This window comes from Lathamus discolor, chromosome 6 (assembly GCF_037157495.1).
Source record: "Lathamus discolor isolate bLatDis1 chromosome 6, bLatDis1.hap1, whole genome shotgun sequence".
In the NCBI taxonomy this organism is placed as follows: Eukaryota; Metazoa; Chordata; class Aves; order Psittaciformes; family Psittacidae; genus Lathamus; species Lathamus discolor.
In genome coordinates this window covers 42,484,298-42,501,090 of record NC_088889.1, presented here as the reverse complement: position 1 = coordinate 42,501,090, position 16,793 = coordinate 42,484,298, and the positions used below count along the sequence as shown (strand labels likewise).

At 35.4% G+C, this 16,793-nt stretch overlaps 1 protein-coding gene across 5 annotated transcripts in view; it reads right to left on the bottom strand.

The window, feature by feature from the left end:
* The window catches only part of STRN3 (striatin 3), a 64,127-nt gene that overhangs the window by 14,262 nt on the left and 33,072 nt on the right, over positions 1-16,793 (bottom strand). For 3 of the 5 annotated variants that reach the window (XM_065686454.1, XM_065686455.1, XM_065686457.1), the window contains exons 8-10: positions 13,475-13,585; positions 6,779-6,919; positions 1,130-1,263 (exon numbers count right to left, since the gene is read on the bottom strand). In XM_065686454.1, coding sequence (XP_065542526.1) covers positions 1,130-1,263; positions 6,779-6,919; positions 13,475-13,585 — 386 coding nt within the window. The remainder of the gene's footprint in view (positions 1-1,129; positions 1,264-6,778; positions 6,920-13,474; positions 13,586-16,793) is intronic. The other 2 variants (XM_065686458.1, XM_065686459.1) reach the window with 2 other exon arrangements.

The following is a 16,793-nucleotide window of genomic DNA, read 5'->3' as shown; positions in this document are numbered from 1 at the left end:
TGGGGAGGCACTCTTTGTCAGGGACTGTAGTGACAGCACAAGGGGTAACGGGTTAAAACTTAAACGGGGGAAGTTTAAATTGGATATAAGGAGGAAATTCTTTCCTGTTAGGGTGGTGAGACACTGGAATCAGTTGCCCAGGGAGGCTGTGAGTGCTCCATCCCTGGCAGTGTTCAAGGCCAGGTTGGATGAAGCCTTGTGTGGGATGGTTTAGTGTGAGGTGTCCCTGAACTAGATGATCTTGAGGTCCTTTCCAACCCTAACTATTCTATGATTCTATGATTCTATGTTTAGCCTGAAGGAACACTGTTATGGAGAACTAACAGCATCTGAATTTCCCTTTCTTCAGATCCACAACAGGACAGACTCCCCTCTTAAATAAAAATTAAAACAACGCTTTCTAGCTGTGTTATTTGATACTACAAGTTTCTCTTTTCTGACACATGAAGATGTCAGAAGCCACCATGCGCTTTTCAGATACACTCCCTATATTTCTATGATTTTTCAAGTTATAGAGGTATCTTACCAACAACACCACCAATAATAATACAGGTCCAATCACAACCTAAAAACACAAGACATATAATACAATATATAAAACTTACCTGAACATTTCCCTAAGCAGCCGTCAAATTTTACTAGCCAATGAAATATTCACATAAACACTCTTGGGTTAATGAATACGGTCAAAGGAATGTCACAACACTCTGGACTGTAATAAAAATGAACCCTAAAAGCTTGTATCTGAAGTATACTAGTATATATGGTCTATACTGTTAACACTACATAAACACAAAGGGGACAGCAAAGAAATAATATCAATATTTGTGATTTATACCATGCCATCTCAATACTCCATGTCAGGGTACAATTAGCCATTTTTGTTCAAGCAAATTAATTTTAAGATGTCATGTTAAGTAGAAAACAAACAAGTCATCTCACTTAATTTTGATTATCCAAATTACTTAGCCCATTCACAAGGTGTCTCTTCTCCCAGGTAACAGTTTTTGCTGAAGAAACCCCTGTTCTTTGCATCTATTATGTTCGGGGGGGGGGGGGGGGGGGGGGAAGGGGACCCAAATATTATTATAATACTGTATAAAGAATTTTAAAATAAAATTGCACTTACATCATAACTATAGTCTGCATCATTTGTTACTGTCAAGTCTGCAAGGTCTCCAAGGCCCAGTACACTTAACAACACATCATCAGAACCCATAATAAATGACTTGCCTCCTCCAGGTGGAAACGTTATTGGCTCAGCTACAAAGAACAAAACAGTTTCTTTAAGTCTCAGTGTAGTTAGTCAAACTGATGATAAAGTGCATTAATTCATCACTTAGAAGCAAAGCAGAAACTTGTATGTGCTACATATTGCCCAAACTAAAAAAAAAAAAAAAAAAAGAGCATGAAGACACGCACACATGTGCAAACACACACACATTTTAAATACACAATTCTTGTATCATGCTTTGTCATTTGATTTTACTTTTCAACAAGTGACTTGACTGACATCACTTTACACTGCAATATCAAATGTACATCCCCAGTGTCCAAATTCTCAGCTAAATATTCCACTCACTACACCATGAATGCTTATCTGCAAGTAAGTGTCTGCTTTATACTAGTCAAATATCTCTAGTTGCCTGTGTAAGTATTTTTTATCTCTCATGCTAAAGGCCTCCTGGTAAAACATCTCCTCTACTTAGAAATTGTCAGATTATTAAAAAAATGAAAACATCTGTTATTCATGAATTCCCTCTCTCACTTTCTCAGCATGATTCTGGATTCTAATTTAGTATACGCTGAACCGGTATTTATCTTATTTAGCTGTGCCTTCCCCAAATCAATGTTCATTCAGAATTCACATATGAATAATGAACTTTCAAATATGCACCTATATTCTTTACACTCCAACAATTCTGTATAAGTCCTTCTATCCACAAATACCAGTTTAGCAGTAAGGAATAGGAATTAAGGCTTAAAAACTGTAGTACTTTAGCATATTTTAGAAGCTGCTTTTACTTGTCAGTATTCCTTTCCGTGCAAAAATTAGGTCACTTGTTAGAAGTAGAGTACTTAAACTTTAGCTAAGTGTAAACTTTAGCTAATTGCAAACATTTGCAAAATAATACTTGATTTTTCAAGATGTTAAGTATGATTTAACTTGCTTAACACTTGGATTTCACTGATTCGGCAGGGAGAGTTATGGTTTCACTTTAATGCCAACCCCTTGTTTCTAATCCTCTGAGAAAACCCTTGAAACTCGGAGAAAACAAAATTTCAGGATCTGAAAAACACCTGTACCCTAAGTTCTGTCTTACAAAACGAGTTCCAAACAAGAGGACTAATAATTAACACATTCCTGTTTTGAACATGCATCTTTACTATTTTGTATCACCACTGTCCGAGTAGCAACCCTGTTATGTTCCACTCCAGATGAAGAAAAGTATACAAGACCACATGTAAAGTTATAGTTGTATGGCATCATTGCTATGGCTATGCAAAGAGGAGTCAGCCCAGCTAGGTCAAAAAAATCACTTCAAGAAGAAGTTCTAATGCTGAAGAACTACTGTACCATTAAAAAATGTAACCTTATTAGCACACAACTGTGAGAATCTAAAAAAAAAAAAAACTCCTCACACATGTAAGAATAAAGACTGCTGTTCCTACATTTACATAAAAAGAGCAAACAGTATTATTACCATGCACAACCACCTCTTTTTAAAACATCCATAATCCATACAAAGGTCTTGACCCATCAGAATGCTACATTAACTTAACAGTTCAAAATAGCTTAACATGCCCTTGTATGAATGTTACTTCATTTCCATTAATATTTTAGTAAAACTCTCAATTTGACAGTCTATTCCAAACCACTCATATTCCAGAAAAAGCCATATTCTTAGAAAACACCTAGTTATTTCTTCTTGGGTTTTGTGCTTTTTCCTGGGGGGCAGGAGGGCATATCAAGTCAGTTGTGATTATTAGATGAAAATTTATAAGGATTTATTTCTTACTGAAAGTGTGTCAGCTGAGTATAAAAAGAGATACAAACAATACTTTATATGGAGCAAGAAAAAATAACATCACAAACATCCTCTGGGTGGGTGAACGGGGGGGGGAGGAAAGAAAAAAAAGGCATATAAAAGAAACAAAGGGGAGGTTTAGAGTTTTTTACTGTTGGCTGTTTTTAACATTGTTTGGTTTTGTGGTTTGGGTGCCTCCACACACCCCCCCCACACCCCCCCCCCCCCGCCTTGTTTTTGACTCCCCACAGTAAGACTCCAATGTTTTAATCTGGAGTTTCCAAAAACCTGCTACCTTCTACTGTCTTGACAGGGTCCCAGCTTCTGAAATACAAGAAATCATTTACAAGTCAAACCTCCCAAGTCTTTGTAAGACCAGAGCTGCTGATCACTTGGGGAACAAGGCTCCTATCTGATCTTTAGGACAGGCCTCCAAGGTTTTAGAGCTCCTGAACTTGTCATACTAATTCTTTGTGAAATTAATGTAATTTGTCCTTAACAGATCAACTTTCATATGAAAGCATGAAATGAACAACCATCACAGGAAAACACTACCACATGAAGAGTCTATATTATAGATTTTTTTTTATCTTTATATGATAGATCTTTATTTGCATCAGAGGTTAATATTCCACTAAAGCTTCAAAATTGATACTATCTGAAATTTAGAAGCATATTTCTCAGTATTAAAGGTGCCAATATGTATGTATAACGTAGTATAATTGTATTTTAATTTATTTGCACATTTCATGATTTTAAAACACAACCTATTTAAAGAAGTTTAAAGAATGGTTGCAAGCTGTTTTTATAAAAAGGAAGAGAAGTTACAACATAATGCATCTTTCATTGTGTAGCTGCTAAAAATAAAGACCCACAATTCTGTGTATCATAAACAACACATCAATAAATGGGTGAAGTATAAATAAATTATTGAATACTTTTAATATTTAAAAAAAATCCAAGTATTTTCCTAACACACACGACAGTATTATCTTTATAGCCTTCTGTATGTTCAACTGAGTTTGCAATCTATAAATATAAAATAAAAATATATGTGATAGCACAAGTTTCTTCGTAGGTGAAAAAAATGCAATTACTAAATATTTGCTTGGCCAATCCTAATCAGTACTTCCTACCCTCAAGATCTTGATATACATAATTAAGTCAAAATCAAGCCATAGTATTTTTGTACAGACTGGAACTGCTTTAACCTCCAATTAGTTACTTATGATTATATACGTTGCTGTCATCTACTATACAATAGGGACTTCTTAATCTTGTTTTTCAGAAAGTTAATGCATGGTACACCAAAAGTAGTTCATGTCTCAGGAATTAGCTGTTACTGCTATTTTTTCACAGAATCATAGAACACCAGGTTGGAAGGGACCTCAAGGATCATCTGGTCCAACCTTTCTCAGCAAAAGCACAGTCCAGATGACATGGCCCAGCATCTTTCTGTTGATCTACAGTCTGACACTCCCCAACTACAGATACTAAAAAAAGAAAAACAACCCATGAAAATAGTAATTCTCTGTACAATACACTGGATAGAGAATCATGCTGCAGTTGATTATGTTTCTGAAAGTCATGCAACATAGTGAAATGGAAACCTCAATTTCCTATGGTCAAAACTAAGTGTAACTATAGCATAACGATTTTTTCATCATACTAAAGCAGGTATTTGGGGGGGGGGGGGGGGACGGGACGGGACCCAAACCAATCCACCCCACAGCAAACCAAACCCTGCACCTTTAGAGGTTTAAAAGATACATTCCCAGCCAATTAGAACCATGGTTTACTGCCCCCCCAGAACTCCCTCCTCCATCAAGAAAAAAAAAAACCAAAAAACTGAACTTAGTAACATTTTGTTCTCTAAATGAAGACAGAATTATTAACCACCATCTCAGAAATGTAACACTTCAGAGTGCAGCACCAACCTTACATACAGCCACAAGAACATTATGGCTTGGTAACATTCATCAGCATAGGCTAGCGTGTCCCACCAAGAAAAAGTGAAAATTGTCTGCAAAATCTTAGCTTTTAAAACATAGCAGAATAACTAACTGAGCGAAAAATGTATTATATAATACTGAAGTGTTTGGCCTTGTTAACAAAAGACAGACCTAGAAGCAATCCGAAGGCAACACTTGTTTGCTAGCAGCTTTCCACCGTACAGTACAGACAAAAACTCAAAAGGCACATAATATTCAGAGTAGGATTTCTGATCAAACATCAAAATGTACATTCTAATATTAATTTTTTAAAGTTACACAGAAACCACAATTAGCAGATATTATATTCATACTGCTACTCAATGAATAAAGCCGAAACTACACTGATAAGCTGAAAACATACGAACACATTAAATACCATGAGAATATAATCCTGAAGGCATCATTTATTTGATAATAGTGTCAACAGTCTTTATTTGAAGTGCAGCAGAGTGTTTGTGCTACAGGAACCAGGCAATAAAAGTCAGTCCAAATTTAGCATTGATTTCTTCATGAAGATTGTTTTGCCCAATGGGATTTTAAATTTAATGTCTCTAACAGAGAAAACAGCTATATGACCCGTCCTTAACAACGAATGTCTGCGTACCTCTTATGGCCTAAGAAAAAGAGCCCAAGACAGACTGAGGGAACTGTACCTGTAGTTTCACGTGCCCGTAATACCTTAACAAGGCTAAAAGGCAACCTAAAACATTACGCTTAAATACAAGCTAAATGTATGTCTGCAAGTTTTAGCAAGTGCATCACCAGTAGGTTTTTCAATTGCACTCCACAGGTAAATTTGATACTGGTTCATCATCTAGTCAAAGATGAAAAGGGAGGCAGCAAAAGGAGGGAAGACAAACAAGACAAACACTTGTAAAATAACAGTTTGGAAGAGCAGCAAAAAACCTCCCTGCAAAATTTCTGTTTTTCTGCTTGCCTGGTGACAGGCATTTGTGGGCAAGAATGGGGGAATCAATATATTACTGGGATCAATAATAACATCAATTTTTTCCAATTCCAGCATAGCTGATGTTATGCCAGGGCTTTTGAGTCAAAGATCATCATAAAGGAGCCAAATCTGAATTCAGCTAAGTATTTTGTATGTGTTCCAACTGGAGCACAGAATTTACATAACTGCATTCTAATCTCAAAGTTAATAGAAGAAAATCACTCCCTCAAAACAGAAGACTTAAAGCTAAATACAAGATTTTGGACTATTTACATAACAGTTGGCCACTAACTTCCACTGCCTAAGATAACCCTGAAATTGAAACCAATACTTCATAAAGAAATAGTGTCTTTGTACGCTTGTGTATACAGACCAAGAACATTTTTGAAAAGAGAACATTAAAGTTGAGAGAGACTAATTTGTGTCATAATTTACATAATCGCTTTTAAATTTCATTTTAAAATGCAACCTGTGTATCAAATGTCAATACTCACCTTTTTTCCTCTCTATAACACCCTATTTGTAAAAGGTTTGCTAACAGGAAGGGTCTGCAAACAGGGATTTAAATAGTGAATATTTTCAAAACACTGCTGTACATGAAGTTGTTTAAAAATACTTATGAAATAATGGTGAGTTACGATAAGCCACAGAAACTGAAGCCACATTCTCTCAAAACCATTTGGAAAGAATTGCAAGTAAAATAATGTGGCAATGGGCAACTGCATTATCAAGGGGACAGTAAATTACAGTGTGTGCTTTCTGTAAGAAATCTCCTGAAATACAATAAGTAGCTGAATTTTTTGTACCTTCCTCTGCTCTTGCACCTTCATGATCAGTCATTCTAGAAGAGGGTGACCTAGATTGATTAATGACTCCTGAAGGGATGTGGGGTATCTCATCATCGCCCAGATCAGCTATCATGTCGTGAAGTTTTGTCCTGTTGACTCCTGTAAATTAATGTCAGCAGCAAAGATTCATTTGATTGCTACCGCTTGACTTGACTGAAGTCTAAAAATCCATTAAACTAATTAAACAAGAAATGGGACCTCCTTAAAATAAATACAATGCTTTGGTTTTGTCTTTGTATATTATGAAAATAGATCTTTTGGAAATCAAAAGGAGATAATACATCAAATCTGAAAACTACATGCAAACAGTTTGAATTCACTGAAATCAAAGAGTAACTTCCTTGTGTTCTGTAGATCTAGTCTACAGTTTGCTGCAGGAGAGAAAAAAAAAAATCATCTTACAGCCCTACTAAGAAGTCAAGCCAAGTATTAAAACAACATTAATTATTAAATGAAATACATACGAATTAAACATTTGTCAATAATATTACACATCTTTAACTATACTAAACAATTTGACACAGAAAAACAGTGCAAACAAAAATAAGCTTAAAAATGAGGGGAAAAAGTACAGACAACTTATAATGGGGGTGCAACAAACAATTAACTTTCCCTGCTTTTGAATGGTATTTAAATTGTAGAAATTGTTCATTAAACACAAGAGCAAGAATACTTCCACCATTTCATGGAACTGCAGATGTATATTACCCTTATTACTAGCATGCCTCTGGAAACAAAGCATACTGAATTATATGTGCATTGTATTCATTACGTAGACATTAGCAAACAAAAATTGTACGATTTTTTCTTTTAATTAATAAATTCTTTCCTGCTTCCACTTTAGAGCTTGCATATCAGAAAGTCAAGCTTTAGTCATAAAAGTGAAATTTCAGTGACAGAAACTCTTGAAAGGAAAAAAATCCACAATGATGCAAGACATAACCAGCTTTTAACTGCTGAAAGAGTCAGTTATACTGCAAAACATTAAAAATTAAGTGTTTACTATATTTAAAAGGGCATATTAGAAGTTACAAAATTTTCAAGTATGTCAATTTTTCAGTAAAGTATGCATTAAGAAACAATTTCTCTGATATATACTCTGAGGTGACCTGAGCCATTTTTATTAAAAAGGAAATCAAAACTAAACCAAAGCCTTTATTCTCAAAAAAGTAAGGTAAACACTAATTACAGATGACTTAAAAGCAGAACTGTTCATTTAAGCAGCTAAACACTAAAACACACTTTTTCAAATAATATCTGATCAATTCAAATTTTGTATCTTAATGACAAAAACTGGTTAAAATTCATGTGTTCAAAAATAACTATCCATCCATAACTGAATTCTCTGGAAATAATGGAGGTAATAGAGAATTCTTCAGAGAGGTATGACAATGGGAAATATTTCTGGAAGGAGAATCACAGCAGAAGAATATGATGCATACCCCAAGAAGGATGCTTTGTAACTATTCTCATGAATACTTACAGAACATTTTCATTTTGCCAAATATAGAATCCCTATACTCTTTTGTGTGTGTGTGCTTTAGATATTGTTCTTTTATAGAACACTTAGTATTCCAATTAAATCTATGAAGGCTGATACCCAGAAGTTGTCTGAGAAGAAAAATGGCTTCCAGAAGTTTCTCTTGTGCAACAGAACAGACTTGAGTGGTTTCATTTCACTCGCGTGTAGAAGTGAGTCTAGAAACCTGTGATCCCAGCTAATGAAGTGACTGTAAAATAATAAAAACAAGTAATGTCTCTTTTGCACCAGTCTTTCCCCTCCTCCCGCCCAACAGGCACTACAGCTGGTAGGATTTAATTTCAAAGATACATGATTTAATTATAGTCAGGAGGTGAAACCTTATAAAAATGGTCATTCTTAAAATGGCCAGGCTTCTACCATGTCTGGTAGACCACAAAGCTTGCTTTTGCCTTCGTTGTAGCTGGCTATCAGCCAGCCACCTACAGTGATCAGCAGCAGATACATTCTTAAAGATACTATAGGGCAATCAAGAAATGACATGATAGAAGTCATGGCTGGTACCCTAAGCTGTCTACTTTAATATACTCTTTGCCTTCCAGAAGAAAACCCATTTGTCTTCTCCAAGTCAATACGCATGAACTGTTCGAAACATGAATTGAAAATTATAAAAATGGCTTATAAACTGTTACTCAGACCTAAACTGTAAGCATCTTTTTGAGGTGCTTTTACACCAAATATGAGGGCACGAAAAGTTTGACTCAGCACGCTCAAAAGCAGCTCCCCTGCTCTGCTACTCTGAGCCAGCCAGTTAGCATGTCACTGATTAAAAGGTGAGGCTGACAGTCCCTTTAAGTTCTTCAGTATGTTTAGTCACTTCTTGTCCTTTAGGCATAACCTCAGAACAGTCCTCAATTTATCGCTCAATACAGAGAGAAACTTCTTTCTCAAGTTCAGAAAACAGCAGCTACGGTTCTCAAGTTCTCTAGCTCACGCTGAAAAACAACAATATTCAAGACTGACATAAGAAGGCACGGACCTGCTCAAGCAAGTCCAGAGGAGGGCCCTGAAGTTCACCAGAGTGCTGGGGAGCACCTCTCCTGTGAAGACAGGCTGAAAGAGTTGGGCTTGCTTGGCCTGGAAAAGAGAAGGCTCCAGGCAGACCTTAGAGCAGCCTTCCAGAGGGGCTGACAAGAAAGCTTGAGAGGGATTTTTTTCAAGGGCATGTAGTGACAAGACAAGGGGGAATGGCTTTAAGCTGAACAAGGGTAGATTTAGGTTAGGTATTAGGAAGAAATTCTCCACTGTGAGGCCGGTAAGACATTGGCACAGGTTGCCCAGAGAAGTTGTGGATGCCCCACCTCTGGAAGTATTCAAGGCCAGGCTGGATGGGGCTTTCAGCAACCTGGTCTCCTGGAAGCTGTCTCTGCCCACAGCAGGCAGATTGAACTAGATTATCTTTAAGGCCCCTTCCAATCCAAGCCGTTCTGTGATACTGTGCCATCACCAGAGAGGACTGTGCAGACTTCTCCTTTCAAGCAAGTGCAAGCATACCTTTATATAATTGTTGAATATTTTTTAAATGTTACAAAGAGATTTTTAAGGACAAGAATGTGCTGCCTCTGCACAAGCAGCTACGTTCAAGGCACAAACTAAATGACTGTGTTTTATCCACAAGACTAGAAAAACAATGCAACCCCCCCCCCCCAAAAAAAAACAGTAAACATGAACCTATTACGAACAAAGACAAAAACCCTACTGTCCCATATCAATCTACCCACCTTCAGAGATCAAAAGCAAAAAAGGTAATTGAATATTCAGTGCTGAAAAGACGTAGTCTGAGAAGCCATATGAAGATTCCTACTAGCTCTGAGATGTAACAGCCTAAGTCTGTATATAGCACAGGGATCCTTCTATATTAACAGGTCATGGTAATGAAGATGGTAAAATCCAAATCTGTTTTCATGCCTATTAACTATTATACTGTATTTCCAGAAAGTAAGGCTAGCAAAGTGAACGGGACAGACAGTGTTTTGTAAATACAGAAAAATTACACTGAGGGAAAAGAGGAGAAAATTAAGAAATTAGAAAAATTTCAAGGAAACTAAGGAAAAACAGTAAAAGGATCTTAATTTAAACAGTGATGTACACATAACAACTTAAGGCAAGAAAACTACTCTTCAAATTGCTGAGAACACATTGTGCTGACCTGAATGTATGAAATCAGATATGCATCATGTCCACCATTATGTTCTGAAAATGTGACAGACTGTATTTTAAAAAGTCACCCCCTGGTTTCCCTGCCAAAACTGTTCTTACCAAACCTGGGCAAGGAGCTGGCCTTAAATGCAGCATATTACTGTAAAAGGTAAGCCTGATTTTATAGAAATCTAACCAACTCCTTACTCATCGCAATGAAGCCCAGAATAGGCTGTGGTTGGTTTGTGGGGGTTTTTGGTTGTTTTATTTGTGCTGATAAAAGATGACCTAAATTCAGGTGTTCCACCCAAAAGAAAATACATGAATGCAGACTACAGAAGTATCAAAATAGAATGAAAAATACTTCTGCTCACTTACTTATCTCTCTATATTTGGAATGAAAGTTACTATACCAGGGCCAGGGCTATGAAGATTCCATTATGAAGACAACAGTCTAAATGCAGATTATGCTAGTTACCAGATGCACATCCAACAAAAGAACCTGTCAGAATGTTTGCCTTATTATGCTGTCCTCAAAGTACTGCAAGAGGTGACTCAACACACATTTATTTGATCTTTTCGATGATATATACTGCCATGCAGATACGATCTGATATTGCTCAAAATAAACTGACGGAAGTCTGACAATACACTGAAGAGAAGAGAGATAAATATTCAGAAAGAAGTTCACGAATTCTTAAAGGTAGAGAAGGCTTCCAACATTGAGTCTCAGAATGTTGTAAAAAGCTGAGAAGAAAAAGTCTAGGAATCAAATAAACAGAATTTAAATGTGCCCAACTTTAAAAGCATATTTTTACTGTATGTAAATTCAATTAGCTCAGTAATTTAGAGACCAAGTTTTAATCAGAAACTATTATTATGAATGTATTGCAGAACTCCACAAACCACCCTGTGAGGCTACAGGAGCTCAGGGTTTCCCAAAGGAGAATTTAAACCCCAAAACACAAAATAGTGACTTACATACATGACCTCACAGCATGGTGACACACAAGTGTCTCCCAAATACTCTTACATGAACATAAGCAGTTTTCGAAATTACTTTAGATGAAGAAACTTTTTCCTTTAAATTTTGATAGTGGAATATATATTGTCAAAAGACAATAATCAAATAATAATTGCTGGCCAGCATATCCCACCATTCATGGTACAAACCTTAATGTTACACTGTTTGCAACAACTGTGGGAAAGTAGACAGGAAGAAAAAGTTTGATTAATGTTGCAAAGTTTTAAATTTCCCAACAGGACACTTCAGATAGAATAACTACTATTTGTTTTTAAACAAATTGTCACGACCAATTCAACTGGCAGTGTAGACCATTAAAATGCCCATTTTTGACAAAGTACTTATTTCTGATTGGCAAGAATTATGCTCCTCTTCTGGAATTTTAAGATTTACACAGGAAAAAGAAATATGATAGAAAAACAAAAAGGTGATAGAAATTCTGGACTGCACAGCAGTCAAGGAAACAAGTGCAGGCAAGAAATCCTTTCTATGCAAGCCAATACCACTACAAGAAGTTTGGAAACCTAAGAAGAGTTTTTCATGTAATTTATAATCCTAGAACAACACTAGTCCCTGTTTTACAGGTTCTTTTACCTTGCACAAGCCAGGAAGTATGAACTGTGATGGGGTGGGTAAGAAGAGAGAATCAAAAATTCAGTTTCTAGAACTTTCTTTATGCAATAACCTAAAGACAATTTCTGAGAGAGAACTGAAAAAATCCCCTAAATAATTATTTTTCTCCCAGATTTCAGAACATTTGCTGTTATTTTGCAGCAATTGTGCTTCCAAAAATGTGAAATTTAATAATAAAATTTCAAGTAAGTCCCTTTTAGTATAAAAAGGAAATTTCTAACCCTCAAAATACTTCATGTGAATTTGGTGCTGATTTACACGTAAAATGAGGATACCTAAAAAAAAAATAGGTGAAAATCCTTACTTCAAAGCCCTTCTATTTGTGTGTTTGTGTACGTGCAAGTCATGCAAAACTGCTGAAAGATCAACATGCACTGAATTTTAATGTTAGATGTTACAAAGTAAATTAAAATCTTAATTACAGAATTCTTCATGAAGTGTTATACTTTAATTATCATTTAATATAGTTAGTATATATTCACAAAATTTTTCAAATCAAGAAAAAATGTTTTTATTAAACATCACCAGAAACTGTTATAATATACTTTCAAATTAAGGGAGCTTCTCTAGAGTGACACTAATTTACTAACACTATGTCCACTAAGAGCTTGGTATAGTTAATAACAAGCTACAAAGGTGTTTTTGCCAGGTACTTCGATACTGAAGTTTGGTTTAACTTACATAGTTCAAACAGGTCAATTGGTCTGAAAACAGAGGTGCCAATCAAAATGAGGTAACTGCACAGAAGCGAAGGGCACCATAAAATAAAGATTATATCCTAAATACACAGAGTTTATATTTACATGAAAGGCATTTTTAAAATTCTCAATGCCTTAGATTGTAAAAATAATGACAAGCCCATAGATAGCAGTTATAGCTTGACTCAAGCTCATGTTAAAAAAATACCACAGTATCATACTTAAAAGAAGCAGATTAAGTTTAATTCTTTCAGAAAACTTCTTAGAGTAGGACCATCTTCAAAATGGAAGCTGTTCATTCTTTTTACTCACATATTTCAAAGCATTAAGCTCTCTCCACCTATTTAAACTTAAATTTTTAAGTTTTCAACATTTCTCATCTAGGAAATGGCTGTCAAAAGTTTTGACATATTCACATTCAGCAGGTAGAAAGTTAAAGTTGGTTGCCCCCATTACAGAAAGTGATGCTTACTGAAAAAAAAAAAAAAAACAAAACAACCCACGAACAAACAACCAAACAAAAAATAAAACAAAAACGAGAACTTATGTGGAAAAAAAAAAGTCTTCTATATGAATAGGCAAAAAAGCATTGCATTACAAGATTCAGAATCTGCACTTACTCTTTACCCCTTTCTTCCCCTTTCGTTCCTTCTTGTACTGTTCCTTCAGTTTACTTATTAGTCCCTGGTCTACATCCCAAACCTCAGCAGTTGGGGACAGGTCATCTTTGTCTACATGCAGCATATTATTGAAAGAAAAAAAATCAGCAATTGGCAATGCAAGCTGTTGGCGATTTACTATCATAGCTGTATAAGAGCATTATAAAAGTTCTTAATAAATCTTTACTTTAAAGGTGCAGTCTCAGTTTTAAGTTTATAAAATACTGTCTCATTTCACACAGTATTCCAAGGCACTGTAAAATATCAGTTACATATTTGAAAATTGTACGTTAATTTGTTACTAAGCAGCAAACAAATTAAGTTTCATAAGTAACTGTTAGATACTTCCAAATACACAAAAAAATTCATTGGTGTTCCAAAACGATTACTGCATCTTTAGAAAGACAGTGTTAAAAATTACTCAGCCAGTGTTTAATAAGCAAATAAAAGTATTCATGCTGTATCTCATGAAAATGCAAGCTGAATAAGTCAGTGCCAGTTTATTCATGAAGACCACCATGCATTCTTTCACACTCATTCTACATGCACAAGAAACAAACTTTGGTCCTATATATAACCAAAGAAACTAGTCTATAAATACAGCTTTAAACACAAAGGGGAAGTAATTCACATAGGTGAATAAACCGACATCCCACTGCATACCAGCAATTAAATTACAATTAGCAGAAATAGAACATTCCACAGCAGTTTCAGAAAACATGTCTTTTTCTATTTAATGAATATTGCAGAATTAAATATTCTCAAAGAAAAGCTGAGTCTCCACTTTTCTAAACTATCCATCTCAAACATTTCTGGAAACGGAACTAATAGAAGGATAAACTTGTTTCTAAGACAAGATAAATGTAACATTTGCAGAAGCACTTTTGCGGTAGCCAACTAGGCAGCAACCAAACTTTGTGACAGTTCAGCTTATGCTCATATATTCTTTAGTGATAAAAAATCCCAAACAACTTAGTTCATCAGTTCCCAACTTCCAATCATACCTACGGTATCAGTGCTTCCATAAAAGGGCTACTTTTGAAGTTATAAATATTACAGTAATAAAAGTGCATAGGAGGAGCCATACACAGCAGAAACAAAGAAGCATGCATTTAGGATGCAAACTAGTAAAAGTTATTCCAGGTACATGTTTCATGAGATAACATGACAAGTAAGAAGATATTCTACGATACTGATGCATCTACCATCATTCAAATAGGGCTGACCAATGACAAGAAGAAACAATCTTGATCAAAGAGATGAAATACAGGAACAGCAAGGACGGCAAGGGCATGAAATGGGCAGCTTACAGGTGGCAAAGTCCCATGAGCTGTACACAAAGAACTGTTGAGAAGGGAATGAAACAATAACATCCTACACCAAACAGCAGCTACAACTACCAAATCACAAACACAAAGACCTCAATCCTTATGACTGCAGTGCTAAAACACTCACAGAAAACAGTGATTAGTCAGGATATACAAAAGTCACAGAAAGGTAAAACCCAGCCCAACCAGAAGAAGGAGGAAATTATAAAACAAAACAAAAAAAACAAAAAAAATCACCACAACCTAAAACCCAAGGAAAGGAAATTCAGTTAAGAACAAATTAATATAACTAAAAAAAAAAAAAACCACAAAACAAACAAACAAACAAAAAACCACAAAACCAACAAAAAACAACAAACCCAAAGCACCATTAATAAAAGGAAAATAACCAGCTAGGTTGCAGCATTGCAGAGAAGAACTGGGGAATTAAACTGAACCAGAAGCTGGCCATACATAACAGCAGTGTAATGCTGCTGTTAAACAAGCAAAGGCCACCCCAAAACCACAACAAAACTGGCATATTTTTAAAGATGTGGAAAATTAGTGTATTGAGACAGGAGTAGTCCAAATAATTCAGTGGACAATTTTGGTGATGACAAAATTGAAGGAACATGTCTAGTCTGTGTTCCACATCAGAAATTTAGAAAATGTCTGCAGACTGCAAAACAAACAGTGCATTAAATATCAAGACAAAGAACTTGAAGGAACTGGGCTCATTCGGTCAGCAGAAAACAGGAAAAATGTAAGCTTGCAGACCTAAATACTGAAAAACAGTGCTATCAGCTGCTGATTGTAGGTTCTAAATAGAAAACTAGATAAAACACTAACGTTGATTAACCAGAGAGGCTGTGAAATCAATTTCAATTAAAATTTCTAGGAAATCTAAAGCCAGCAGTGTGTTTCAGGTATGCACAGTATTTCAGAACAGAGCCTAAGACCACCTCCATAACTACTCCTAATTATGAACTTCCCCAAATTGCCTGTAGTGTTCACAGCCCACACTAAATTGACATCAGGACAGGGCAGAGTGGCTGGGATGTTCACTAGCCAATAGTACTTGGTAGAGAAACAATTTATTTTGTTTTTTAAGATGCCTCCTAGAGTTCTGAGCACAGTCATTCTTTAAATTTGTCCACCTGTAAACAGAACTTTTTGTCTTTCATGAAGAGAAAAATTCAGTGATAAACACAGTCATCGAAATTTAAGCAAAATAAAAAGATTATATAATACATAACAGCTGTAATATGTAACAATATGTATTTACTCCTGTTTGCTTAAGCAAGCAGAAGTTCTACATGCATCTTTTTCTTGATGATACTGTATCACCAAAAGGCATTTATAAATTCTTTAATCTAAAAATGACCATTTTTTAGCATGCTGCATACTTTATTTAACACTGTTTGAATTTACTCATTTTCACTATTTTGAAGACAAGCTGCTCTTAAGTGAAACGTTGCATGATAGGACACTTTAAATCACAATGCTTGAAAATAATTTATGACTCAAAGTACATTAAATGAGGCACCTACAAAAAGAGAATGTGTTTCTAAAAAGTGCTAATACAGGAAGGCAAAAACAAGCAACCCAAACTTCCACACTCAGTGGCTGGTTTGCAGAAGTCTCCAATAGAAAATATAACTATCAAATCTGGCAATGAAACATTTTAACATATCTGAAATTAGACCTACAGACAATACTTTGACAATTATGTACTGACAATAATAATAAAGCAAGACTAGGCAACAGGTCTAGAGGTTAAACACCAGAAGTTTGGTTTCCAGATACTAAATAAAAGTATTATAAAGAAATACACATGTAAATATTTACATTTTTTCAGATATCTTAAAACTTCGCAAGAATAAAAAGTGATAGAAGGATGCCAATGACAGGAAAACTAAAACAGGAAATAAAAAAAATGCTAAGAAACCAGAAGAACTACTTACATTATGAAG